Here is a 25,982-nt window from a genome sequence, read left to right on the forward strand (position 1 = left end):
GAACACCACAGCTGCTTTGGTGGGGCAAGATGCCTCGAGAAGCTGAGATATCGGTCAATGAACGCGCCTTCATCCAACAAGCGCTGCAGGAACAGATTCGGCTCGATGGACGCGCTTTCGACGCATTCCGTCCTTTGGAACTAACATTCGGGGATGAATACGGTGTCGCCGATGTGCAGCTCGGGAAGACAAGGTGCGCAGTATAAGTTATGTGTATGGTTCAGCTAGCTAAGAGCATCCAGAGTCATTGCAAGGATTTCGGTGGACGTGACAACACCATTGCCGGAGCGGAAATTCGATGGCGTCTTTCAGATCATTACTGAGTTCTCTCCAATGGCATCTCCAGCATTCGAAGTTGGACGGTACGCTTTACTCCAGCCACAAAGTGTCTTGCCGCGCCAGAAGCACCTAACTGAGTCCATAGACCCACAGACGCGGAAGTCATCCTCTCGCGGATCCTTGAGAAAGCCATCCGCCGTTCGAACGCGCTCGACACCGAATCTTTGTGCATTATCGCGGGCCTGAAATGCTTTGCACTGCGAGCCGACGTCCACATCATTGATCATGACGGCGGTCTGATTGACGCGTCCTGCATCGCAGTCATGGCTGCATTACAGCACTTCCGCAGGCCAGACGTACTAGTAGAGGGAGAGAAAGCAACTGTCCTCAGCGTCCGCGAGCGAGAACCGATACCGCTGTCCATCTTACATCAGCCGCTCTGTGTGACCTTCTCCTACTTCGAAGAAGTCGACATATTCTTGGTGGATGCGAATTTTGCGGAAGAGCAGGTACGGCAGGGCGAAGTAATTGTCACCATGAACAGACATGGGGAGGTCTGCCAGGTTGCGAAGTACGGCGGAGCGACCGTCAACCCCCTTGCTCTCCTGAACTGCACCAATATCGCGCTTCAAAAGGTTAAGGAGATGAGCAAATTCATCCAGATGAAGCTTGACGAGGACGCTAAGAGGCGGAACGTTGGAGGACTCTTGGCCGAGCTCAGCGCAGAGAATGACAGATGAAGAAAGGTGGGGGAAGGGTTGATTCCCACATATTATCTTTCGAATGAGGCCCGGGAAGGGGCGGAATTGCTCATTCGCGGCGTCGAGGCTGAGCCTCATCACGCACAGCATCCGGTCCGAAATCGCCGATTACTGTAAGGAACCACAGCCTAGAAGATGTCACGCTGGTCCTGCGCAAAGGAGGAAATTCAGAACTTCGCGACTAGTCTCCCGCCATGGGAGGGGTGGGAAGATCGAAAGCAGCTGCGAGAGTGTGGTTCCTGGGTAAGCTGGAGCATCGCTGAAGGGTGTGCTTGAGGCGGGCCAAAGATAGTGGCTTGGATTATTCATTGCCGCCGTAACTCAAATCCATCTCTCTACTCCATCCGAAGCTGTTTACGGACGAATGCCAATATTTGGAATTCTTTGTGATAGGGCTCGTACGATGACGCTGGCTGGAGTGCATGCTGACACAGCAGGTGGGGCGTCCAATCACTACAGCCGCGGCCCAGCTATTTGCATTCCCGAGCACAACATGATCTCTCGCGACAAAACATCATGGAGCCAGCGTCTGGGCGACTGTAGGCTCTAACCGGTGTCGGCCGAGACTGCAGAAGCATTTAAACACTCTCGAATACTCCCAAGTTGCTAACAGACAGCCCGAACAAACCTATCCAGCTTCCAATTGCGTCATTGCTTCTGCGTACTAACCCGCAGTTCAACGGGCGGGGAAAATCTCCGAAACTAACCACTTTCCTTTGTGGCCATCATTCATCTCTTCGCTGTCGCTGTCTAGTACCGCAGCTCCCAATTATCCAACATGACTTCTAAACTAGTTCCGAGCGACCCAGCGAAGGTCATGGTCATTCGAGAGGTCGTTCCAAGGACAATCACCACGTTCTCCGTTCCATTCTGGCGATTCGGCAGGATAAAGATCGGCGGCCGTGGTACTGTCGGTAAAGTTGCACACTCACTTTGCGTCTTTCAATTGCTGATCACTTCTAGTGCGCATGCAGAATGGCAGCCTCGCCGTCTTCTCGCCAGTTGCTTTGACAGACGACGTCAAGCGCAAAGTCTCCGAAATGGGAGAAGTCAAGTACATAACTGCCTTAGACGCTGAAGTACGCCTTTTCTAGCTCCCGCTCATTCGGCATCGACTAACAACGCATATAGCACCACATCTTCCTCGGCCCATGGCACGCTGCCTACCCCAACGCAAAAGTCCTGGGCCCCGAAGGCCTCCCCGAAAAGCGCGCAAAGCAGAAGAACGAAGACGTCCCCTTCTCCTACATCTTCTCGCAATCCAAGCCCCTCACCTCCATCGACGCCGACTTCGATGCCGAATTCGAATACGAGTTCGTGTACGCGCACCAGAACAAGGAGCTCGTCTTCAACCACAAGTCTACCAAGACGCTCATCCAAGCCGACCTGATCTTCAACTACCCGCCGACCGAGCAGTTCAGCAAGACTGGCGTGAGCGCGACGAGTGGGATACTGACGAAGATCTTTGGCGCGCTGACGAATACAAGGGGGAATGGGCAGAAGAGGTTGATTTGGTGGGGGATTAGCTCGGGCGATAGGATGGGGTACGCGAAGTCGGTGGAGAGGATTGACAAGTGGGACTTTGAGAGGATTATTCCCTGTCACGGCGATGTGGTTGAAACTGGAGGTAAGGGCATCTTCCAGAAGATCATGGAGTGGCACTTGAATCTGGCGAAGAAGTCTTCGTGAAGAGATGTATTGGCGCAGTAAAAGTAGTGATGATTTAAGCATGGCTGATAGGCGCAAAGGGGTGGCGAGTGACCTGCTGGCGCTGGTGAGTCGAAGCTTTGCGATACCTTTTCCTTCATTTCCTTCCATGCGCTTCAATTTATCCAAATCATAGCTTTCAATAATAGTCTTCTTCAAATTTAGTTCCGCCATTGCGTTGCTCGTCGTGGATCATCTTGTTCGGTTCTTCGCCCATTTGGCATCAGCGCCACACGGTCACATGCTTCCGTACTCCGACGCGCTCCCCTGACCCCTAATCTCCGCCACCATGCAGGGGTAGACTGCACGCAATTATAGCGGAAAGTCATCGACCCACCATGGACCTTTTCTCAACCTCTTCCATGCCCCGCCGGGCATCATGGGTGTGTCCGCAGTCGACATCATAACCTACATCGGTATTCCTTTAGCGGTTCTCGGCGTCCTTCCAACTATATACACCTGCCTGAAGTCCTTGTTCACGCTGCGCGAAATCACGAAAACGCTGCACCGCAATGGCGTCGTCGCAATCACACGAAGCGCGCTGCTCTCCGGCATCGTCGAGATCGAGATCCCGCGACGCAGTATAATTCCTCTAGATCGCGGTGATCCGAAATACTTTGGGCTGAGAGAGAGGCCGAGCAGTTTGAAGGGAGGCAGTTGGACGATATTCAATTGGAAGGAGATGGTTATTGGGGTGAAGAGTTATAGGCTGCAATATCATGATGAGCTGGCGCAGCCGCAGGCGGAGATTGAGTTTGAGGCGCTGATAGCGTTTCTGTTGGATAGAGGTGCCGTGCCGAGTAAAGAAGGATGGGCGGATTTGAGGGGCGCGGGGCTGTGGACACCGGCGGGCACGAAGTTGCTACTAAGTCCTGTGTCGAGTGAGGAGGTGTTGAGTGTGGCTATGAGCGATGATTCGGATGGAATACTGAGTCTGGCGCTGAATTGGAGAAGCGAATGGGATCGCAGGAGTAGGGATAGCCTGCCGCCGTATTGGGTGCGGGCGTGTGCGCCGAGGAAAGAGGTGGATGTGTTAGCTGCGCTGAATGAATTGGAGGCGCCAGGCAAGACGGAAGAGCAGAATGAAGTTGACAAGAAGGGTGGGTTTTTAGATGACGATAGCGCGGATGGTGTGGAAGAGGGGGATATGAGATCCGCGGTCAGGGTCAGGATATCGGCGACAGGGATACAAGAAGCATATAAGGAGGATGATGCGAAGAAAAAGCTTCCCCTACTGCACCTGCGCTCCATCAACGGCTCCACAGATTCAACAGCCGGCTTCTGGTTCTGCAGCGCCGCCACCGCCTTCCAAGCGCCCCAAGGAGGCCTCTGGTCGTTCTCCGTCCCCGACGACATCCTCTCCCTCGCGCGGCGCGACACCGTCCCCTGCGGCGTCATGGTGCTGCTCGGCGCCATGACGGACGAGCAAGTGCCCGCATGGCGCCTACCGCACGACGAGGAAGCCGAGCGCTTCGAGCGGCACGTCAAGTTCATGGAGCAAGGGCGCAAGATGACGGAGGAGGCACGACTCCCGCCCGAGCAGCGGGAAGCAGCGCGCAGGAAGAGGCTGGAGCACGAGGCGGCGGATTTTCACAATGATTTTCGAAGACGGAGGATGAGGGAGGATCAGAGGAGAGAGTCGGAGATGGCGGAGGCGATGCAGAGTCAACGACTGCCTATTGATGTTGTTGCTGATGCGCACGTTAAATACCTTGTTGATAAGTTTCGGCTTTCTGAGGGTGTCACGGTGCTTGTGCTGGTGGAGCAGATACTTTATGGTATGGCGCAAGATACGTCTTTTGCGAAGAGGATTTCGATAATGCTAGATTTGTGGAAGAGCTGGGCGCAATCAGGAGGCATGACAAAGAGCCATTACTTGGCCGTTAAAGAGGACCAGGTTATCTTTGCGTTAGCGAGCTGCGTGTTGGCTGTTATGAGGGGCATGGTTAGTGAGCCGATGGGGAGTGTGGTGGGTGATTTACAGGAGTGTCTTAGGATCTGGAAGAAAGTCCGGCTTGGTTAAAACAGGGTGGGCGGTGGGGATATATCAGGTCAGGGTGGGTTATGGCTGGGATGACGGCACGAGGTATGTGAATGTACGATAGCAGTGTGGTAGGTAATGTATAATCCATCCATCAAAGCTCCTTTCCCTTCAGTTATACACTGAACCCCCAGGGTGTATAATTGGCCATGTCGTGAGCCTACTCACGGTTCCATGATTGTCCTCTGCTACCTCTCTTGGCCCCGGCCATCTCTGTTCTTGCTGTTCACGCGCCTGTGCATTCCAATCCCTCATCTCGCTCCCCTCTATGTCGGCATCCCACAGCACAGCCCGCTGCTCCCTCCCATCATACCCCGTCTGCCACTTCCCACTCACACCTTTCCATAGCCGTGTAAGCGCAGGCTCGGGCTGCCGCGTTGGTGTAACAACGACCGTGGGTGACTGCTGGACAGGCTGCACGATCACTCTTTCCAGATCCTCATACCTTCCCGTCCAGGTCGAGGTGTCAGCTTCTGCTCCCTTGGGAGCTTGTTTTTCATCTTCCTTCTTCCATTTCCAGAGGTAGTAGAGACCTGCGGAGATGAAGCCTAGACAGGCGGATAGCGGTGCGCACGCCGCAAAGAATATCGCCATGTACAGCAGTCTATGCTCATTTTCCTCGTACCCCGAGAGCACCCAGAATCGCAGGGCCCAGACCATGACGTATTCTGATACCCCGAATATCGGGAAGAAGACTGACATTCTCTTGATAGGGACCCAGTGTTTCTTAATGGTCTTAAGAGGCTGCTTTTCTACGCAGCGCTTGTAGCGCTTTTGGAGCTCATTGCAGCATTCTTTGGTGTGCAATTTGTGGAATGCGGAGATCCTGCAGAAGATGCAGTGTGGTAGGTGGCCGAAGGCTCCGTCATCGGGCTTCCGCGTAGTTTCTTGCCTTTGTTTCGCTTTTCGCTTTTGTTCTTTCTTTTGCTTTCGCTTCCGCCTGCGCTTTTGGCTGCGCGTTAGCTTCTGCGAAGGCGGGGAATTTAGATTCAGTGTGGTGGCTGTGGAAAAGGAAGGCATGGTTGGTGGCGTGTATGGGTAGCCGTGTACTTGGATGTGTGTTTCCGGAAGGTGTCCAAGGAGGGAGGGATCTCGAGGGTTGGAGGTGGCCCCATCGTGAAGGGAGGCGAGCGATTTGTGTGAAGTGTGAGATGTGATGATGTATGCGGTGTCTTTGGCAAGAAGAAGAATGATTAGTATTAGTGAAGCTGGTATACGGTAATGACAGTATGGAAGACGGTGAAGAAGGTAGACAGTAAGGACGGTGGTAATGCTCTCCATTGACAGGTTGAAGAATTTGAAAGAGCCCAAAGAAGCGAAGACAGTGAAGGGATCATAAAGGCATTGCATCTACCAGATGGCATGGTACTCCTCACACATATATCGTTAGACGGCCACAGCGCAAGTCACTCATGTGAGAAGCGCAACAAAACGGGCCTCATCAGAACAACCTCCATTTATCCTCCGCACCCCAATGCCTCATTCCCGTCGGCCTGCGCAACTCCAGCTCCTTCCCTTCATATGCGAACCTTTTCTGTTCAGCGTCCTCTCTTCGTAGCAAGGCGATGATCTTGTTGGACAGCGTCTCGCCGTCTATGCTGGCAGGGCGAGGCAGCATCTGTGGCGCTTCGAGGGAGCCCGGGGCAATATCACCTGAGAGATCGCCATCGTCCTCCTCCTCCTCTTCGGTGCAATGGTGGAAGAGCGAGTGCATCTTGGTGGACAGCCGGGAGAAGAGGGGCTGTGACTCAGCCGCTTCGGATTCGAGCGCGAGGCGTGCGGCAATTTCGTGCTGTCAATGTGAGTAAGGGCGTTTATCAGAAAAGTAGCGGCCGTACCTCATCAAGTCCATGGAGTCTGAACTGCTCGACGCGCCTTTGCAGCTCTGGGGCAGCAGGCGTGATGGGGATTGCGGAGACAGCAGTGAAAAGGGCCAGAAAGGCTACGGACATGAAGCGGCGCATGTCTGGATCTGATTCTCAAGCAGCAGCCGTGAGGATCTTAGCTTCGATAGGCGTGAGCTCGAAATGGGGCGGTGGGCGCAGGCGGTTATATTCTGGTTTGAGGCCTTGGGCAATGTGCTTGGATGAACGAACGACTTTCCTCAAGAAGGAGAGAAGCAGCATGAAGAAGAAACGAAAGACCCAACGAGCGGACAAATGTAGGAGAAATAGGGAGGGTGGGTGTCCAGCGGGGAGGCCCAGGCTCGCCTGAGGTCTCTTATCTCGAGCCGCCCTCCCTCTTATATCTCGAACTTGCTACCTCCTCCCTTGGATAGTACCCATGAGACCAATCGGGACGGAAAATATGAGAAAGGGCAAGATCGGCGGTAAGGAGAGACACCGATACAATACTCACGCGGTCGCGCCTGTGACAGCCACACTTTTGGCAGCTCAGAAATGCGGTCTTTTCCCAATCAACAACACACTGCAGAATTCTTGCCAGCTCGTATGAGGTTGATAGAAATGGTAGCGGCTGGATTCTTGGCTGGCGCGGTCTGATTGCGCGGCCGCGACACGCGCGAAAGTTGGTGGTTGGTGGTGGGAAGGGCGGGAATGCAAGGGCAGTCGTCACTTGGAGGTCGTGGCTAGAACTCCCTCCAACGGCGCGACATTTCAACTCAGCCATCCTGGTAATGGTGCCATGCGGGTCTAGTTGATTAATATCCTGTGTTTCCATGCCGTTCATGCATTGCTCTGATGGGAGAGACGGGTTCGGCCGTTTTAATATCGAGGTTGCTCGTGCTTACTGGATTCTGAAACGAGCGACAGGAAGTCGATATAATCGGGGCAGTAGCCGAAACATAATAGGCGGTGATAATTCCTTGGAGTGAGATGCTAGCTAGTATGTCGCAGGTAGAAAGAGAGCGGGAAACAAATTGAGGTGGCTTTTGGCCAGGTCCGCGGACCAGCGAATGACTAATCAAGCAGACAAAGCAAACACGCCAAGACCAGTCGTCGCTTTCGACTGGACTTCCACGAGCTCGCCCTGTCGTCATCGCTTTTTACTGCGATACTTCTTCCGCCGCTTTCTATCTTTCGGTCTTTTGGCGTGCTGCTTTTGGTCTCTCTGGATGATGCGTCGTCTTTCCTCTTGCTATCACCCTGTTCTCCCAAGGCGTCGGACTCGGTTTTTGGACACACCCTAGTCTTACCCTTGCTTTCTTACTACGTGGTACATATCAAATTATGGACGAGCTCCCTTCCTCTCAAACCCTGGCAGCGCAGTCATCCTCGCCAGAACCAGAGCCAAGAGCAACCAGCCTCGATCTTGGTGGTATACCACCGATCGCGGTGTTCAGCGCGCATTTCAAAGATGAGGAGGAGGCCAAAGTCAGGGGAACGTTGCGCCAACACGGTGCACCGCTAACCGCGGATGTCTCAAAAGCGAAGGTCTTCATTGGGAAGGTCGGGTCCAAGAGACGCGCCGCGTTTGAATTGAGGTCTCGGAAATTGACGGTCGAAGAAGTGGTGGAGTCGAAGAGGCCGGGTAGTTCAGTGGAGGCGGATGAACCTCCTAGCAAGAGGAGAAAACTGTCTGGTTCAGCTGGCAAACCGATTACCGTGCCAGATGAAGGGTCTACCACCGAAGAGGAAACGGCGGGCGGGCCTGAGACCGAGGATGAGTTGCTAGTTTTGAAAGGAGATACCTCGGAGACGTCGCCTGTGAAGCTAGAAAGGGCTGCTCTAATTACCCCACCGGTCTTTGAGAATCACTCCACCGACGACATTATTTGGGTTATTAGAGTAGATTGGCTCGATGATTGCGTCTCTGCGGGTCATTTACTTCCATTGGGCGAGCGCCTGGTGTATAAAGGCAGAGTCCAAGAGCGTCCGCGGCCTTCAGAGCCGAAGTACAAATCCATCAAGGCCGTTTTCTCAAACCCACCAAAGGCAGCCTCACAAACTGTCTTAGCTGCGCGCCCACACACCGAGCAGGACATCCTGGAACGCGCGAAATCGGACGTGTCTGCAACCGAGCCAAAGTCATCCTACCAACGTCACCGCACCGGCGGCCATGGCTCTCGGCGATTCGAAGGCAGGTCATTTGCCTCTAGGGCACAGAAAGCGGGCAATTTTGCGTCGCAAACTGCCCATTTGCTGCAGCAGAGTACCAGCGAATACGAAAGCGAGGACAACGATATCCCACCACTCCCAGACTGGGTCAAGAAAGGAATTAAATACGCTTGTCAGCGCTTTACTCCAGCAAACGGGCCGAACGAAGATTTCATCGAACAGCTGAAGAAGATACGAACAGCCAGAACTCTGATCGACGATGAGATAGGCGTCCGCGCCTATTCCACAATTATCGCATCCATAGCCGCGTATCCCCACAAGCTCACACATCCACGCGAGATCGCACTACTGCCTGGCTGCGACGAGAAGACAGCCGTTCTCTTCGTCGAATGGAAAAACACCGGCAAAATCCAAGCAGTCGAAGACTTCGAAAACGACGAGGCCATGAAAGTCCTCCGCGAATTCTACAACATCTGGGGCGTCGGCGCAAAAACTGCGCGCAATTTCTACTATAATAATCACTGGACTGAGCTCGACGATATTATCGAATTTGGCTGGTCCGACTTAGATAGAGTGCAGCAAATCGGCTTGAAATATTACGATGAATTTCTAGTGCCGATCCCGCGGGCTGAGGTCGAACAGATCGCCGAGGTCGCCCGGCAGCACGCCGTCAAACTTCGAGACGAGCGCATAACCGTCACCATAGTTGGCGGATACAGACGCGGAAAGCAAGCCTCTGGCGATGTCGATATGATCGTCTCGCATCCCCAGCTAGAAGCTACGGCAGGCCTCATCAAGGACATCGTTGAGTCCTTGGAGGATGCGGAATGGATCACGCACACTCTGACACTAAGCTTGAATAACACCAACAGAGGGCAGAACACGCTACAGTTCCGCACGACGAAAGCCTCCGGAGCGGGCTACGATACCCTTGATAAAGCGCTCGTCGTTTGGCAAGACCCGCGCTGGCCAACTCGCGAGCAGGATCTTGCTGCGAATTCTAAAGCGAAGAACCCCAACATTCACCGTCGCGTCGATATCATCATCGCGCCGTGGCGCACAGTGGGCTGTGCGGTCATGGGCTGGAGCGGAGGGACGACGTTCCAGCGCGATCTTCGACGGTACGCGAAACACATCAAAGGATGGAAGTTTGACAGTAGCGGTATACGGAGCAGAAGTACAGGCGAGGTAGTGCAGTTAGAGGGACCGAACGGCGTGAACGGTACACCGGAGGATGCGGAGAGGAAGGTGTTTGAAGGGTTGGGGTTGGAGTACATACCTCCAGAATATAGGGTCACGAATTGAATACTTGTGTCATGGGTGCTCTGTAGCTGCTTGGTCGCCGTATGTGGCACGTACATTTTTTGCACCTTGGGAGGGACGGATTGCGGATTGCCCTCGCATTGGACGATGATAGCCCTCCGTTGCATTCTACTGCCTAGCTAAACCTAGAAATACGATGTCACACCATATCCGTGCAAGCGCCCGCTATCCGTAATGCCCAATATGATTCCTTGAGTCCGGTCAAACGCCAAATCCCTCAAAGGGGAGAAATCCCAAAACCGGTACAGGAGCGAAGGTGAACTAGACACCCATCGTAAAATCGTGTTCTATGCCGGGCGTGACGCTGTTGCGTGTTAGCATATGCACTAACCCTGGAGAGTAATCGTCGCTTACCTGGCCATGAACTTCAGGAAGACGACGAGATACTGATCTACCCGGATGGCAACTTCTTCATCCTCGCTGCCTTCATCGAGGACTTCCCAGTCATCCTTGCTGTCGTCGCCATCCCCGTTCTTCGCCCGCTCCGTCAGCTTCAGCAGCTTGGTGTCGTCGACGAGGCCTTCCATTCCGCTGTCTACCTTGCCGACGTCTTTGCCAGCTTTGAGCTTGGCAAGCCGCAGTTTTAGGGCTGCATCTGCGCGATCGAGGAGTACTTTCATGACTGAGGCGTGTTTGCAAGGATGTACTGAAGCAGTCTTGAGGGCGTGCTCAAAGAAGGGAAAGTCCTCGATTGTGACGGTTTTGTCCTTGTAGTCTCCGACTATGTCCTCCATCATTTCTTGTGGCCTTAGCGGCACGGATGTCGACCCGTAGCCTGAGAGGTATAGGCGTGGTGTTCGGTAGTGGGCGGAATAGCATATGTAGAGGGTGTATGTTCGCATAGGCCTGGTTTTGTTAGCTAGGTATAAAGAGGGAGGACGTTGTGGCTGCCTACGCTGAGGTGTTAGAACCGCCCTGTGGCTCCCGGATAATAGCCTCCTCGTCGTCGTCATCGTCTTCCATATCTGGGATCTCGTCCTCCTCATCCGGAGCGCCGAGGTTTCCGCTCTCGTCCACCGTCCGCACATCTCGCACTTTCGCCTCTTGGCTGGCGCCCATGCCGCCGGTTCTCAGCCAGCCGTCATCATCAGCGTCTCCCTCGCCGGCTGCAAAGCCATCCCGAACAATAGTCTCGTCCTGGCCAGCTTCTCCAGCGAAGTTGTCGTCAAGGCGGCGGTTGCATGGCACGCCTCGCGTTACGAGGAACTGCTTTCCTTCGGGGAGGTATGATACGCGTTTTGACGGTGAAGAGGCATCTGCCCACTGCCACGAAGGGAACTTGAAGACGAGGAAGTCTCCCGCGAGGACAAACTCCTCCGGCGTTATCTGACCAGTCTCACGGAAGGTCGACGTGTGGCTGATAGCTGCAGTTCGCTCGCGGAAGGTGTCTATGTACGATCTCACAAAGTTGTATGCCATGTCTGTGAATAGTATTCGGGGTGTATGGGGGCCTATGTGGAGCGTAAGTTGGCGCCGTTAAGTTGTTTGTACCTGCTGCTATGGAGGGGACTCTGGCGGGGAAGCTGCCTGCTGTCGGGCCGATTGATCCCGATGGGTCGTGCCCTGGCATCACGTCATTCGCGACACGCTCTCCGGCTTTCACTCACGAGGACAGGTCTTGTCACGGTAAGACAGGCGGTCATTCACTCATTCTCTCTATTGTCACTTTTCACCTGTCACTCCTCTTTCCGACCGTGCACGCTAAGCTCCCACCTGCATGGCGGAGCGCACCGGCTTACCCGTCCTGGACCTTTCCATGGCACAGGATCCGGAACAGAAGGCGACGCTCCTCGAGCAGCTTCATGACGCTCTGTTCAATGTCGGGTTTCTCTATATAAAAAACCATGGTGTCCCTTCCCAGACGATCTCAAATTTGGCTGCACTGCTGCCTGCGCTGTTTAACCAGCCAGCGGAAGCGAAGGCCTCCCTCACAAAACTGAACTCACCTCATTTCTTAGGATATAGCGGTTATGCTGAGGAAACCACATTGGGCGAGAAGGATCTCCGAGAACAATTCGACCTTGCTACAGAGCTGCCAGTCGTTTACGATCCGTTGGCGTCACAAACGGATACGCGCAGGAATTTCTCAAAGCCTTACTGGCACCTTCGAGGCCCCAATCAATGGCCGTCGGAGGGCTATGTCCGTGGCTTCCGCAAGGCGTTCACAGAGTTAGACCGCATGCTCACCCGCCAAAAATGGAAGAGCGGCTGACGAGAGTACGAAAGGTATCATGATGCACTGCAAGAGCTATCGTATAGCTTTGTACACCTTGTTGAAGAAGCCTTCGGCATCCCTGTGAGCACTTTCGATGCCTTCTTTCCACGGCCTACGTCGGCTCATGAAGGTGTGCACGACGAACACGTTGCTCTTAGGCCTCAGCACCGTATTAAGTTGGTTCGGTACCCACCAAACCCGTGCAATGATACCCAGCAAGGTGTTGGTGCCCATAAGGATTCCAGTGGCTGGCTAACTTTCCTTTATCAAGTTGGCAAAGAGGAGGGACTTGAAGTGCTTGATGCGAGTGGGAACTGGATCGCAGCTCCGCCCGTGGACGACACATTCGTGGTTAATTTTGGAAATGCTTTCGAAGCTGCTACTGAGGGAGCTGTCAAAGCTACTGTCCACCGGGTCAAGGTTTGTTTGCGTCATTGCCCTTATTTGCGCACGGATACTGAACACGCAAAGGCCCCCGGCCCCATGTCAAATCCGCGATACTCTATCCCCTTTTTCCAAGGGCTTCCGCTCGATCTAACAGTTTCTGAAATCCGGTCCTACATTCCAGGCACTGTCCGCAACCTTCGTCAAGATCGACAGCAAACCACCAGTAATGGAGACGTGTCCGCCTTCTTGGACCCCAGGTGGGACAGTCTCGGAGAATCACAGCTCCGAAAGTGGATTAGAAGTCATGAAGATGTTGGTAGAAAATTCTATGGGGACATCACCGTGGCATACTACCTGCAGTAGCTCGCGAGTGAAGGCATTGCCAGCAGATTTACGGTTCTTCACCAAGCGGCCGCTGCGGCTATTCCTCAGCAGCAAGGCACGCAAACGCGGCTCACTCGGCAGATGCTTATCTCGGCAGAGCTTTCTTTCACTTTCTCTATCCTGGATTTGGCAGAAACTGCAGCGAGTCACATTACGCTAACACGACGTTCCACCATCGCACGCTAGAACGCGCCTTATAGGCCTGTCTTCCCTACGGCCGAACGACGAATCCAGAAGCTTCGCGGCCAAAATACATACGCCCAACTTGAACATCTCCCTCACGGAGGTACTATCGGCAACCATTAGACTCTGGCGAAGAACCGAGCCACTATCCCATGGTGTGTACCACACATCTGCGCAACGACTCACGGACCCTGCAGACGCCGCGGACCCCTGCGAACTCTACTGTGTCCGTTGTGAGCTGTCGCTGAAGACTGGCCGGGATGTCGCAAATGTGGCCTCACACCCCCGCTTGAACAACAGCCAAGGGTATCGTCGATCCAGACGGTACCTCACAGCAGATCTGAGGTAAGGACCCACTTTTGTTCAGGTACCCGAGCCTTGATAGCGCATGTTCCTAGTATTAACTGCGCATCAGGATCGCGCGGAGGCCACATGATTCGTCTTGGCTACCAGTTCCTATACTCGGACAAGACGCAGACACGGTACCAGCGAAGCGGGTTACATGCAGTACGGCCCCCTCGCACCCAAATTATGCCTCGCGGGAGCTAATTCTCATAAAGTACCCACTATTCGTAGCCTAAAGGGTCCCAACCCTAAGCCGGACCATGGGTCAGAACTATGCAAAGCCCTGCATCCCCGCCTTGTCTAGAGACGGATGAGGGGCTCTGTGCTACGGCGATGGCAGTCAACGATGGAGCCCTCTTCATTCGATGGTCTGCAGGGTGCTGCGCCTACCCGTTATACTTAGACAGAACCGACTTAATCCAATGGCTATACCAGACTTCGTACAAGATGAGTATACGCCTATAGTGCTTGTATGACTATTCTTCTTAACGTTGATGCCATTGCTTAACGAGGGTTACGCAGGCTCAAGCCTTCACGTGGAGGTTGCAACAAGCCCAACGGGGAAATCGGTGCAGCGATAATCCTTCCTTGACACGTACATGTCTATTGAATATACACAGGATGCACGTTGAGCCTCACTCGCAGCTGCTAACCCACTGGTTCCTGTCACCTTGGTCACCTGGCCGAGCCCAATCAAACTGCTGCTTGACGAATCTGCTCGATGGATGCCCGGATTACGGCGACTATGCTCATTTGTGGTCAAATCGCGCACTGCAAACTCACTGGGGGCGACGATGCCGACTCGATTTCTATAAAGTCAGTGCACTGCCATCGTCTTCATCACCTGGCAAGCACGCTCCTCAGAATCATTTCCCAGGCCGAGGACTCCCTTTCCCAGCACGACCAGTACCCACAGCATTCCTCCTTGCCCGTTGGAAAATCCTACTTCGACATTTGGGGCCCCAAGTCCCTATCCTTCTCTTCCAAGCGTGGGAGACAACCCTTGCACGCCCATCACCGCATGGCGAACCCGGATCCGAATCAACCCCAACCCCGCGATGGAGGTCACAGCCTCCGAGATCCAGGCAACACTGGGCATCAGGTACATGGTCACATTCCCATTACGATAGCTATCTTTTCTAAGGCATGCGATGCTAGGACAGCCCGAACCAATCCAGCGGTTTCTCTCAATCCCCTTCCGCGACACTGACCGCATCCTCTAGCAACGCCCTCTGCCCAGCGATGACACGTTGGCTAGATGAGAAGAAAGAAGACGAGCATTGGAATGCCGCAGCCCGCTTTTAGGCGTGCACCTCATCGCTCCTAACGCCGCGTTTATTTTGAATTCTGTCACTGTTGTCGGTTTGGCGTTTGGCAAGGCGTGGGCGGTATCTGATACCCCTTGAAGTTGACCTCCCACATTTCCTTTATTCCTATCTAGTGCTATCGCCCCCACCACACCCACGTACCAGCTTCTCACTTCCTCGTTTATTGCCTTTGGTTTATTCCCCTCGTTTCGGGTGCTTGCACAGGCACGTTCGGTGTCTCCGAGAGCCTTGTACCAGTACGGCTTCTTCTCGCGCTGGCAAGGCATCTTCCTCCTCGGATGGCTTATCCTATTGGGTAAAACATATCCGCTCCTTCCTTGGGCTCGCATTACTCGTGGCCGACAGCAACAGGTAGCACAATGAATCATATCATGATCGTAGGCTTTAGTTTACAAATAGACTGCGGTCGATCAGCTCTGATGGACCGCAAAGTGTCCTCGAAGCACTTCAGGAACCTACATTCAGAGCAGGAGTCTATGCTACAGCACTCTCTCGAAGGCGAGGCTTCCTCTATCACTCGCCTATCTAGCTAGGGCTATCGGAGATATGTTGGTGATCCTATAGGGCTTGGGTTTGGCACCCATCCCGGACATATAGGTCGCTATCCTATTGAAGCTGTGTCGCTGAATGATGACAGCCAAGCCTACCTCGCAGGCGAGACGCCTTACACAAGACCTCCCACAAGATCAATTTACCGGCATGAAAGAGGAGGGTGGGGGGTTATTTGCGATCCCTTGTGTAGTGTTGCCTAAGATCTCGTTCAAGGTGCCTGTTTGCTGTCGTCTCAAAGTCGGAGGTGTACGCGAGGTGTATGTACGCTGTTCTGGCATGGGGAGGGTAGCGCCGAAGGGACTCGGTGTGCGGTATCCTTGTCTAGTGGGGGATCTTGGAGGGGTTTTGTACGAGGTGATGTGGCAGTGGGAGAAGAGGAAGAGTCTCACGTGCATACAGTGACGTGGATGGTCTTTCCCTGAATGCTCTCGATTGATCTGCTATCTATCCAGGCAAATGAGCCCAATCTTGCTCCTCTGCAGTTCGTCGTGTATGCTAAGTACTGGGTATCTTTCGACTTGAGGGCAGTTAGCGGAGTAAGGGGAACCGCTTTGAAGGGGACAGTACCGTCTCCAACCAGTTTGAACGTTATCATCCCCGCTCTTGCACGCCCGAGCGTCTTATTGAATCCGCAATCAATGCATAATCCATCCATAGTCCGCTCTGCTTTTCGCCACCCCTGTTCCAAGCGCGAGTCCTGAATTTGATAACTCTGACGGCATGTGCAGATATAGATCTCTCCTATAAAATGCGCTCGCCGTGCAAATCCACACCCACGCCGTCATCCTCCCCTCAAAAGCAGCTTAAGCAAATGGCAGATTAGCAGGTTAGCAGCCTGCACGCAGCAAAACAGACGCTGCACTTATCATGCAGAACCTGAGACTCCTTCCCTCTCCAGTTGGACCGGTGAAAGTTTGCAGAACGTACGGCTGCTCCACACCCTCACTAATGATTCCTGAAATTCTTCTTCTGGTAGAACAGATCCGTCCTGCTGCTCCCCAAATTTATGATCTTCGGACACCCGTCGCGGTCTTTCTCTAGCCGGGTGCATTCGAAGCAGTAGTAAGCGTCAGAGATTCCCTCGCCGCCGCAGACGACGCACTTGTTTTGGTAGTTTCCGAAGGAGCATTCGTCGCAGATGCGGGCGACGGTTGTGGGGCGCACGTAGGAGTCGCAGACGGGGCATTTACCGTCGCATTTGTCGCACAGGCGGCCGATAGAGATTCCAGCTTGCTTGCGGCACATGACGAGATCGCTAGAGGGGGCGTCAGTAGCTGTGGGAGGGGGGAGGAAGTTGTGGCGGGGGTGACTTACGGATGGTGGCGGGACATCGTGGCGGTTTGGAGGGGTTGCTTGCGCCTTCTCGCTCGTAGGAAACGGTATGCTAGAAAGGATGTCCTGAAGTACTCGAGCTTTCGGTTCGTGTGAAGTGTGAAGTTGGAGACTCGTGAGGTAGAGAGCGAGGGAAATTTAAGTGGATCGGGTTAGTCAGCTTCAGACGGTTGAACCTCGGGCGAACTCGTGTTCCGTGCGGAAGCTTCGACTAGCTTCGAGCTCAACTTTCACTTTCTCTGGCGGCGGAGGACGCGCAGTGAAGCACTACACACGCGTTTAGCACATTCTCTTCATCTATAGGGCCCGCTGTCATCAACCCCGTTGACCATGGATGCCCCAATTGCTTCAGCAGTAGTGCTCCCCGAGCAGGATCCCGAGTCTCCACCACCAACAGCCTCGTCGCCCACCAGTCTGAAGAGGCGACAATCGTCCGTCTTCGAACAAGATGCAAAACGACCGCGTCTCAATGGTGATGATGCATCTACCGACCGCCGAAATTCCCCAAATGATTCCAAAATATCCGCTCCTGCACCGAAGGTTCGAGAGCGAGGTCGAGAGAGGAGGCTATTCGGCGCAGCCCTAGGCGCTCTCTCACAGAACTCTGCTACCGCAGTACAGAAACGCCGCTCGGAAATCGAAAAGAGACAGCAAGCACAGCGCAAGCTTGAAGAGGAGGAAAGCGAACAGAGGAAGCTGGAGCGGCAGGCGAGGCGCAAAGCTCAGCGCTGGAAAGAGCAGAAGCAATTCGAAACGAACTCAGTACGTTCTACCGTCCAATCTGCTGGCGATAGCTAACATGGTATAGGTGCGGATACGACATGACAATCTCCTTGCCATGGCCCACTTCCTCCAGACCACATCAGAGCCGCGACTGGTACGTATTGACATTTGCATGCGGTCGCTACACCACAGGGTCTCAAATTCAGAACGCTGACACTATGCATAGTACTATAAGCCCTGGGAGACAACCCCAGACGAGAACGACCGCATACGCGACCAAATCGCCGACGCACAAGAAATCATTCGCCGAGAGCTGGAAGACCACGGGAGTGGCCAGGAGGACGATGCTGAGCGGGAACGGCTCGCATCCCGCGAGGGGCAAGCCGACCGCAATGCAGACGCCCCCGTTTCCGGTAAGGGATCTAACACAGACACGCCGCAGCAGCCCGACGCAGCCAATAGTGGGCCTACTGATGGCAGAGACTCCGTTCCCAGGGACCAGGCACAGCAGGACGATCATGCAGAGCCCCTCGCGAAGGAGGCGGTGAGCGAAGAGCGCGCAGCCGACAACGCGTCGCACAGTAATGCTACGACTCATGAGGCTACAGCTGACGAACCCAGCAAAGAGGCCCTGGACGAGAACGGCGAGGAGATAGTTGAAGCCGCGGAGGATACGGTCATTTACTGAATTGGAATAGGCACTGAATGTTCCGATCTTTGAATACTCCTGGATCTTCGGTCCGTTAGCGCCCTGCTGTCCTTCTGTGTCCTCGGGATGGCTGCGTTTTCTTTATTCCCGTACTGTGATACTAGCTGGGTTATCTCTCTGCACTGTTCAGCTTGCGAGTCCATAATTGGAATGTGCAGAGAAGGGCGATTCTGCATTGTCGCTCGGCGAAGCCCACCCTCCTAAGTATCTCGTCTAGGCAGCATGGTCAAACTGCAGTTCTAAGAATCGGGGACGTAAGCGACGTCCTTTCCATCTTCCCGCCTTTACTGTCTCCCACTGTGGGCTTTTGGACAGGAAAACGTCCTGTGCTGTTACGAGATTGTTATGGTGCCCCTGAATACCTTGACTTCGGATCCTTCTCTTTCCGCAAGGTTATCGGACCCTGTCCTGCTCGCTGTATCATCCCGCTGTTCTCGAGGGGTTGCAGGAAGAGCGAGATAAGAGTCGCAATATTGCAGATGCCTTTCCGAGCTGCTGGGTCTGCAGACGCAATCTGCTGTTGGCCCGTCATACCGTGCGCCTGCATGAACGCCGGCAAATAGCAACACAGCGGCCGACAGCACGCCCGCCTGCTGGCTGCATCAATCTTGGTAACAGGCTCGCATATCAGTTCTACTATTCTACCGCTACAGCGGAAGGCATTATAATTGCCCCCACGAAGAGCGGGATGCAAATTGCCTAATGAGTCCAGATCAGAGACGCTCTATAGCTTGATGCCATCGTGGGACGTGGCATTTAGCAAGAGCCTGGGCGAGCGGCGAGCAGCGAGAAGACGGGCAGAATGGTTCATACGAGACTGACAACACTGACAGCAGACTATGGCTGTTCACATAATACGAAAAGTGGAGGCCCTCGGCACCGAGGTCTAGCTGCACCAGAGAAGGCGCGGTACAGCGAAGCCAAATCACCCTTGTACTCTGTCGCCTCACTTTTAGGACTCTTCCCACGTCTCGATCAATCTATTTGCGCGCCCTTTCATCTTCCGTGTCTCTTTTTGCTAAACATTGCGATAACGACTGAAGGACTAAGGTGCGCTCGTGCATTGCGTCATGGCGCTGCAACCAATCAACCCCGTGGAGGATCCGCGCATTGACCACAAATTCCATCGCCTGCGAGATGGAATAACTTATCACTATCTTTACGGCGAGCCACAGGGCGGCAGGTCCAAAGCCACTGTCTTCTTGGTGAGTACCTCATTGCATCCTATCCGATGAAATAATCAGCCGGTGGATAAAAGATGGCTGCTGCAGTTGCCATGAAGAGCGAGCGAGAGAGAGAGAGCATACCTCCTAGAGGCTGACCCAGGCATCCGCACCGCAGATTCACGGCTGGCCGGATTGCTCGGCAGGATGGCGCTTTCAAATCCCTCTGCTGCTGGATATGGGCTTTCGTGTTGTGGCTCCGGATCTGATGGGCTTTGGGGCCACGGTAAGCTTGTCTTTCCATTTTCATCTGCTTCATGATATCACACCTCACTCAGGTCTCACTATTCCGACCATTCGTGCAGAACGCCTCCCCCGCATCCCACGGGACTCGTGGGGGTTTGAGAGATCATTCCCTGTTTCACCATGGGAAAACGACAAGGCTAAGTCTGGAGTATAGGATGCACCAGATGATATTTCTCTCTATAGTCTAAAGCGTGCTTCAGACGACATTGCGGAACTTGCCAAAGTAGTGGGTGCGGAGCAAATCCTGCTTGGAGGCCATGACTGGTAGGCAGATCCTATCATCCAGTATAGCCTGCCTGCTAACAGCGCACCCAGGGGAGGCTTCGTGGTGTGGCGGGCTGCTCAATGGTGCCACCCTCTCGTGGAGACCCTTCCAAGAGCGGGCGAAGACTGACGTTGATAGGCATCCCGAACTAGTCACTCACGTCTTCTCCATCTGCACTCCGTATTCACCCCCTCATAAGGACTACGTTTCCACCGAGGATCTTGCCAAGGGCCCGTTGCCCCAATTCGCCTACCAGCTTCATCTCGCTTCTGGGGATGTGGGGAAGAGTGTCAATGACGAGCAGTCGATTCGCCAACTCCTCAAAGCGATATACGGGGGCAAAGGCCCCAACGGGGAATACGGTTTCGATTCGCGGAAGGGCGTTCTTGTCGAGAATCTCCCTGCTATTGGTGAGAGTAAGCTCTTGAACGGAAAGGTGAGTCTCGGGGCTTTCGCGTCTCCGTTCATTCTGCCGGCTGCCTATACGTCGAAGCGCGTGTGGGGCGTTTGGCCACCAAAAAGGAAAACCAACCGGCACCGCACTACCCTACCGGCTCGCTATGTCTACGCCTAGTTCGAGAGGCTGGAATTCTGTATGCATCAGATTCTATCGAGAGCGCGGGATCCGTCCAGGTCATGCGGTCGCTACCGACATTCCTTCATCCTTCTTCGGCACGGGATGAGGGCCAGAAGCTTCGGGGTATGCCGACAGTTGCTGACAGGGTTACAGATTCTCGACTACTATGTGAAGGAGTATTGTCGCCACGGCATCGAAAGTACCCGTAAGACGAGGTGGCGTATCTCCCCACAATAACGCGACTGACGAATATCAGTAAACTGGTACCGCACCAGGAGGATCAATTACGAAGATGATCTTGCGTGAGCGGCAAATCGCGACTGGACTCTGAACCAGCTGACCGCTCATAGTCTGCTTGACAAGAAGACAATCTCGATCCCAACCCTCTTCGTTCAGGCTACGCATGACTCGGTTCTCAAGCCTGAGATGTCTAAGAATATGGACGTCTTTTTGCCGGGCCTGACTAGGGCAGAAGTCGTCGCGACGCACTGGGCTTTGATGCAGAAGCCCGCGGAAGTCAACTCCATCATCGCGAAATGGCTGGAAGGTCAAGGCTTCGGGACCAAGAGCAGTTTGTAAGCTTCTGGTAATGGGTCTTCGGCTCCGCAATCGAAGTGCAGCGGTCAGGTTTTGTGGCTCCGAAATTTAGTCGCTTGTGGGTCCTGATAAAGCAATTGAAGTGCTTCCAACCTTCACCGTCTTCAACTGCGATATCGGTCGGATTCGAGCCGCGAATCAGAAAGGCGTCGAATCCGCGGGAGGTTGGCCCTACCCTTGAGTCGGCTTACCGTCGGCTCTTCGGCTTCGCACATGTTCAGGGATCTGCTGGCTGCATGCAGAGCGCTCCAACTCCAATTTGCTGCTCAAAAGAGACCTGAGATAGCCAATCGACGGGGCATTCATTCGGCCTCCCGACGCACTAACTCCGAATGTGCGATGTGGACATAATGTCGCTTGGGGTTCAGTCGGTTTAGTCGCTTCGGTGGATAAGAGTTGTCGCCAAGTATCGTCATCATTGTCGCTCAGGGATTGGAGGCGTTCTGAAGGGATCGGATGAAGGACCCTCTCATGCAGATATCTGTTGATCTGGAACTGTTGCAGCCAGTGGGGAGCAGTGTTGCCCTACGTGGCTCGGCGGTGGATGAAAGCAAGAACTTAACTGGCGGTCTTATTATCAGGACCGGTACGGACCCTTCTCTCCGGCGCTGCTTCGTAAAAGAAGGACGAAAGGGTAGCTGACAGCCGACACTCGACTCGCAGCATCAAGGTCCGGTGATGAGCTGCGCGGTGCTGCGGGAGACGAGCCAGGTCGAGCTGCTGGCGCTGAGCTCACCGCTGCGGCAAGCTGAGGTTAAATGTCCCGAGTTTTATTCGAAACTCAAAGTCAAATTTGCGGAACCGCCGCATGTCTTCAGAAGGCGTGGGAAACTTGCGCTTGCTCACCGCCTACTGGATTGAGTCGGGCATGCATAAGGGTCGGGTGCGTTCGTCGCTTGAGGACAGGGTACCTTTCCCGGATGTCCCTGTAGCGTGCCTTGTAGCGTGCCTGTAGCGCTGATCGGGGCTGTAGGGACCATGCCTGCAATATAAATCTCAGAAACGTGCCTTATCAGTTGGCCTGCGCCTGGCATTATTCGATTGCATTTCGTGGCCGGGCGTCTTCTGCCTCCAGAGTGGCCAGAGGGAGGGCCAATTCACTTCGCCTAGCTCCAAGTAAGGCGTGCTCGGAACAACCAGCGTTCTCCGCCATACAGACCAGCACCTCACTTCTCCCGGCCCGTGTGTAGGGCGCAGGCCCTGGCATCACCCGTCACTCTATCAAATGAGCACGATTCGGGCAATCGGAGAGGTGGTCGGGCGAGCCGTTCTGTGGTACTGTACAACTTGCGGCGCCGCCATCGACCTTGCCTACTACTCGCAACGCTCCTTGTTAACGGCGCACGCCAACTGCATCATCAGTCGGTCGCGATGGTCGACCTCGTCCACCCACCGGCGCTGGGCAGATCTGGGACGGCACTGCAGCGCGCTACTTCTACACGCTACTCTAGATCGAAGAGCGCATGCAGCAGACACATGTGTCAATGCCGAGAGCAACCATCCGACGGCGGCGCCGCGCAGTGCTATGCCCGGGCCGGCCATTCGTTCATCTCTCGCTGTGGTGATGCTCTGATAAGCTTGCCCTGCACCTGGTTCGTCCCAGCAGGCCGGTACGGCCACTCGAGATTTCGTCAACCTCCCTCGGTAGCAGTGCCGCGACGCATGGCCGACCGTCGCAAGCCGTCCAGCGGCCCATCCCCTGTCCGCCAGCTCCAGCTAAGGTACCACATTACGGATCCGTCGACATGCACTACCGGCCAGCATACTCGCTCTGGAGGCGACCCGTTGAGCGCCCTCGCCCCTGAGTATAGGCCCGTATATCTGATATTGACATCTGGCGGTCCGGGCTCCACTGCGCACGCAATACCGGGGGTCCCGCTTCCGAATGTTCTCGAAAAGAGGCTAGAAGGTTAATTCTAGCCAGTCGGACGCGCCCTCTTTTTCCCACGCCTGCCGCTCATTTTCGTACGCCCCGAGATTGAGGCGTGATGGGCGTGGTCAACAAGGTGCTGGTCTGGGGAGTTGCATCCAACGAGAGACTTGAGACCGGCCAGCCCGCATATCAGCCTGAACGTTTCCTGCGGCTTTGCCCAGGAATAATGGGCCCACTGCAGCAGCAGCAGAAGGACGCGCGACCTCTGCAGCTACCAGCCGGCAAACTGCACTACACTCTAACGTAGGCCTAAGAATGCGGGCTCCACGGCGATACTGCCTTATCGCTGTTTCACAGACGCCGCCGTCGCGCGTTGATAGACGGCAGGCTACACGAAACGGCCCACCTCAGACAGCATGTTATTAGTACAGCTGCAGTATAATCGCCTCATGTACCGGAGCTCCTAAGCTGCGGATCCGGTAGAAAGTGCGTCGAAGCTCTTAGCCCCATGCCCTGCCATGCCATCCTGGCCCAAGCTCCCACAACCCCGGTCAGTCTCCACATGGAGATCTAGCCTCATATATATTTCAGCGTAACGGGATAAAGAAAAGGCTACGCGAAGCAAGCCATCCCGAGTAGTCCTCCCTGCGCATTCCCTAGACCATGTACTACCGCCAGATTGACCCGCCCCAGCAAATGACGTGGTTGCTTTGGGAACTTTTTTCATGCGATTCACTATCTCGCACCGATGCACAAACGAGAACGCAGGCCTAGCTCGCGGTCGATCGTGGGTAGTCCCAACATGTTATAACAGCGCCTCTCCACGCCTCCCGTGGGGTGCTCAGCTAGCTATCTCTCCCTTCCTCTCTTCCTTCCCAATCTCTTCCCGTGAATCCAATCCCCCAAAAGTCTTCCGTAATGGCTCCTTCAGCTTTGGCGGATATCTATCCAATCCCAGCGAGGCACTACTCCAAAGCTACCACTGTCGTAGCGTCTGTCCTGCATGGGCCAAGGGATTTGCGGCTCGTATGCTTGTCCCGTTCCGTTGACTAAAATCCCACGATTCCACCCTCGTGGGGGTTTTCTATGTGTTGACGATGGAAGCTAATTGTTCAAATAGGAAACTCGAACCATCACAGACCCGGGGCCCCATGAACTCCAGATCGCTATCAAAGCCACTGGCGTTTGCGGCAGCGACGTCTCTTACTATAACAAGTTCCGCAATGGCGATCTCCAGGCCGTGCAGCCGTTATCTTTGGGCCACGAGTCTGCGGGGATTGTCGTCGCAGTCGGTGAAGCTGTGGCTGGCTTCCAGATTGGCGAGCGCGTCGCATTGGAAGTGGGTGTGCCGTGTGACAACTGTCGGTCATGTCAGCGAGGTCGATATAACCTTTGCCCTGGCATGAGGTTCCGAAGTAGCGCCAAGTCTGTGCCTCACTTCCAGGGCACGCTCCAGGAGCGCATCAACCACCCTGCAAAATGGTGCCACAAGTATGTCTTGCATGAACCACCGAAAAGCCAAGTAAGCTGACAACCTTATTTCAGGCTCCCCTCTCACGTGTCGCTGGAGTCTGCTGCTCTGTTGGAGCCGCTCTCTGTCGCAATCCATGCGGCTCGGAGAGCGACAATAGAGCAAGGCGACACCGCCATTGTCTTCGGTGCGGGCACCGTTGGCTTGCTAGTTGCGGCGATGGCTAAGTTGTCCGGCGCCACAACCGTGGTGATTGCGGACATCGATAGCGGTCGCGTGAACTACGCTCTTGCAAACGGCTTTGCGCACAAGGGCTACATTGTCACCCCGAGGAAACACCTGACAGAGACTGCGGAGAAGCTCGCGGTCGCGAAAGATCTCGCCAGTGATGTCATCCAGATTGCTTCTTTGAATGATCTTGACTTCGAAGGCGCTGACGTGACGTTCGACTGCACCGGAAAGGAGATCTGTATGCAGGCCGGACTCTATGTGAGTTCTGAATCTATTCTTACTCAAAGATCAGCTACTGACCTCCAACAGGCGACAAGACCTGGTGGCAAGCTCGTCATGGTCGGTATGGGTACTCCAATACAGACTCTCCCCATGTCTGCCTCCCATCTGAAAGAAGTCGACATTGTGGGCATCTTCCGCTACGCGAATACATATCCCACCGGCATCAAGATCCTCTCCTCTGGCTACCTACCAAGTCTTGATAACATGGTCACCCATCGGTTCAAGGGCCTTGCCGCAGCCAAAGAAGCTTTCGAACTGGCTGGAAAGACTGTCGACAAGGACGGCAAGCTCGTCCTAAAAGTCCTCGTGGAAGCTTAGGTCTTCCCCTATTTGTTCTGTACGACACTCTGCTAATGCTGGATTTGGATTTGGGTTCGCCGCTCTTTCCTTGCTTGATAACGACGAGATAGATAAGATTTAGAGGCACCAGGGAACAAAAACCGGTCGAGGGTGGCGTCTGGAAGCCCTTCTTGAGGATTCTGTTTTTGGGAATGATGAGAGATACCAAGTCGAGCCCGTTTCGGTAGTTTTCGGTTTTCCGGTACCGTTGGTTAGACTGGAGGAATTCGGGAAATTTGGATACCTGGAATTTTATGGTGGACGCTAGTATAGTAATCGCTGAAGCAATCAGTCTTTGATTGAGCCTGTGTTGTAGTTGTGCGCTACCGCAGGTTGATCGTCCAGGCGTCCACTTCGAGGTTGAGAGTCGCGGGGGACCTCAAGCAGCCCGTCTACCCTCGCACCAGTATATCCGCAAATCAAGGGAAAAGGTAGAAGTAGCAGCTTAGGAATTGAGATCGGGCAGCGAAATCTTCTTTCCAAGTGTCTTGTGCAAGGCACAAGGAGGCGATTTCATCCTTCTCCATCTTCCTCCCCGTTAGATCTCGGGTGTCGCAGATTGCTTGGAAGAGGTACCAGATCGTCTCTCGATC

General features: G+C 54.3%; 14 protein-coding genes across 14 annotated transcripts; 10 read left to right on the top strand and 4 right to left on the bottom strand.

The window, feature by feature from the left end:
- The first annotated feature begins 8 nt into the window (after positions 1-8).
- BU26DRAFT_520091 (uncharacterized protein) lies at positions 9-1,379 on the top strand. The gene is made up of 3 exons (XM_033829223.1): positions 9-193; positions 243-362; positions 425-1,379. Exons 1-3 carry the CDS (start codon positions 30-32, stop codon positions 1,017-1,019), a joined length of 879 nt encoding a protein of 292 aa, XP_033683414.1. The 5' UTR covers positions 9-29; the 3' UTR covers positions 1,020-1,379.
- A 161-nt stretch (positions 1,380-1,540) lies between these two features.
- Positions 1,541-2,928, top strand: BU26DRAFT_520092 (uncharacterized protein). The gene is made up of 3 exons (XM_033829224.1): positions 1,541-1,954; positions 2,004-2,119; positions 2,172-2,928. Exons 1-3 carry the CDS (start codon positions 1,819-1,821, stop codon positions 2,727-2,729), a joined length of 810 nt encoding a protein of 269 aa, XP_033683415.1. The 5' UTR covers positions 1,541-1,818; the 3' UTR covers positions 2,730-2,928.
- An 86-nt stretch (positions 2,929-3,014) lies between these two features.
- On the top strand, positions 3,015-4,864 carry BU26DRAFT_520093 (uncharacterized protein). The gene has a single exon (XM_033829225.1). The coding sequence runs from the start codon at positions 3,127-3,129 to the stop codon at positions 4,768-4,770; it is 1,644 nt and encodes a 547-aa protein (XP_033683416.1). The 5' UTR covers positions 3,015-3,126; the 3' UTR covers positions 4,771-4,864.
- Positions 4,865-4,899: 35 nt separating this feature from the next.
- Positions 4,900-5,808, bottom strand: BU26DRAFT_565809 (uncharacterized protein; the record flags this gene model as incomplete). The annotated part of the gene is made up of 1 exon (XM_033833436.1): positions 4,900-5,808. The coding sequence occupies one exon, from the start codon at positions 5,806-5,808 to the stop codon at positions 4,900-4,902; it is 909 nt and encodes a 302-aa protein (XP_033683417.1).
- A 421-nt stretch (positions 5,809-6,229) lies between these two features.
- On the bottom strand, positions 6,230-6,752 carry BU26DRAFT_565810 (uncharacterized protein; the record flags this gene model as incomplete). Its single annotated transcript, XM_033833437.1, has 2 exons — positions 6,230-6,580; positions 6,627-6,752. The coding sequence occupies 2 exons, from the start codon at positions 6,750-6,752 to the stop codon at positions 6,230-6,232; spliced, it is 477 nt and encodes a 158-aa protein (XP_033683418.1).
- A 1,031-nt stretch (positions 6,753-7,783) lies between these two features.
- Positions 7,784-10,293, top strand: BU26DRAFT_333626 (Nucleotidyltransferase). Its single transcript, XM_033822218.1, has one exon. It carries the CDS (start codon positions 7,977-7,979, stop codon positions 10,107-10,109), a length of 2,133 nt encoding a protein of 710 aa, XP_033683419.1. The 5' UTR covers positions 7,784-7,976; the 3' UTR covers positions 10,110-10,293.
- Positions 10,192-11,754, bottom strand: BU26DRAFT_486046 (autophagy-related protein-like protein 3). Its single transcript, XM_033825904.1, has 3 exons — positions 11,023-11,754; positions 10,482-10,973; positions 10,192-10,431 (listed from the first exon to the last, which is right to left on the bottom strand). The coding sequence occupies exons 1-3, from the start codon at positions 11,544-11,546 to the stop codon at positions 10,389-10,391; spliced, it is 1,059 nt and encodes a 352-aa protein (XP_033683420.1). The 5' UTR covers positions 11,547-11,754; the 3' UTR covers positions 10,192-10,388.
- Positions 11,723-13,499, top strand: BU26DRAFT_333672 (Clavaminate synthase-like protein). The gene is made up of 3 exons (XM_033822219.1): positions 11,723-12,296; positions 12,354-12,762; positions 12,814-13,499. Exons 1-3 carry the CDS (start codon positions 11,845-11,847, stop codon positions 13,090-13,092), a joined length of 1,140 nt encoding a protein of 379 aa, XP_033683421.1. The 5' UTR covers positions 11,723-11,844; the 3' UTR covers positions 13,093-13,499.
- Positions 13,500-13,656: 157 nt separating this feature from the next.
- BU26DRAFT_333697 (uncharacterized protein) lies at positions 13,657-15,224 on the top strand. The gene is made up of 4 exons (XM_033822220.1): positions 13,657-13,803; positions 13,857-14,111; positions 14,164-14,743; positions 14,805-15,224. Exons 2-4 carry the CDS (start codon positions 14,007-14,009, stop codon positions 14,849-14,851), a joined length of 732 nt encoding a protein of 243 aa, XP_033683422.1. The 5' UTR covers positions 13,657-13,803; positions 13,857-14,006; the 3' UTR covers positions 14,852-15,224.
- Positions 15,225-16,466: 1,242 nt separating this feature from the next.
- BU26DRAFT_506129 (PHF5-like protein) lies at positions 16,467-16,852 on the bottom strand (the record flags this gene model as incomplete). Its single annotated transcript, XM_033826893.1, has 2 exons — positions 16,467-16,776; positions 16,836-16,852. 2 exons carry the CDS (start codon positions 16,850-16,852, stop codon positions 16,467-16,469), a joined length of 327 nt encoding a protein of 108 aa, XP_033683423.1.
- A 219-nt stretch (positions 16,853-17,071) lies between these two features.
- On the top strand, positions 17,072-18,685 carry BU26DRAFT_486057 (uncharacterized protein). Its single transcript, XM_033825905.1, has 3 exons — positions 17,072-17,615; positions 17,662-17,730; positions 17,803-18,685. Exons 1-3 carry the CDS (start codon positions 17,184-17,186, stop codon positions 18,262-18,264), a joined length of 963 nt encoding a protein of 320 aa, XP_033683424.1. The 5' UTR covers positions 17,072-17,183; the 3' UTR covers positions 18,265-18,685.
- Positions 18,686-19,355: 670 nt separating this feature from the next.
- On the top strand, positions 19,356-21,175 carry BU26DRAFT_428504 (alpha/beta-hydrolase; the record flags this gene model as incomplete). The annotated part of the gene is made up of 8 exons (XM_033823789.1): positions 19,356-19,490; positions 19,627-19,734; positions 19,909-20,018; positions 20,070-20,102; positions 20,158-20,455; positions 20,750-20,801; positions 20,853-20,898; positions 20,947-21,175. The coding sequence occupies 8 exons, from the start codon at positions 19,356-19,358 to the stop codon at positions 21,173-21,175; spliced, it is 1,011 nt and encodes a 336-aa protein (XP_033683425.1).
- An 826-nt stretch (positions 21,176-22,001) lies between these two features.
- On the top strand, positions 22,002-23,107 carry BU26DRAFT_506132 (uncharacterized protein; the record flags this gene model as incomplete). Its single annotated transcript, XM_033826894.1, has 3 exons — positions 22,002-22,076; positions 22,167-22,309; positions 22,351-23,107. The coding sequence occupies 3 exons, from the start codon at positions 22,002-22,004 to the stop codon at positions 23,105-23,107; spliced, it is 975 nt and encodes a 324-aa protein (XP_033683426.1).
- Positions 23,108-23,510: 403 nt separating this feature from the next.
- BU26DRAFT_520102 (GroES-like protein) lies at positions 23,511-25,860 on the top strand. The gene is made up of 4 exons (XM_033829226.1): positions 23,511-24,092; positions 24,187-24,557; positions 24,612-25,026; positions 25,078-25,860. The coding sequence occupies exons 1-4, from the start codon at positions 23,985-23,987 to the stop codon at positions 25,366-25,368; spliced, it is 1,185 nt and encodes a 394-aa protein (XP_033683427.1). The 5' UTR covers positions 23,511-23,984; the 3' UTR covers positions 25,369-25,860.
- Positions 25,861-25,982: the final 122 nt, after the last annotated feature.

Source organism: Trematosphaeria pertusa, assembly GCF_010094035.1.
Source record: "Trematosphaeria pertusa strain CBS 122368 unplaced genomic scaffold BU26scaffold_8, whole genome shotgun sequence".
Classification (NCBI taxonomy): domain Eukaryota; kingdom Fungi; phylum Ascomycota; class Dothideomycetes; order Pleosporales; family Trematosphaeriaceae; genus Trematosphaeria; species Trematosphaeria pertusa.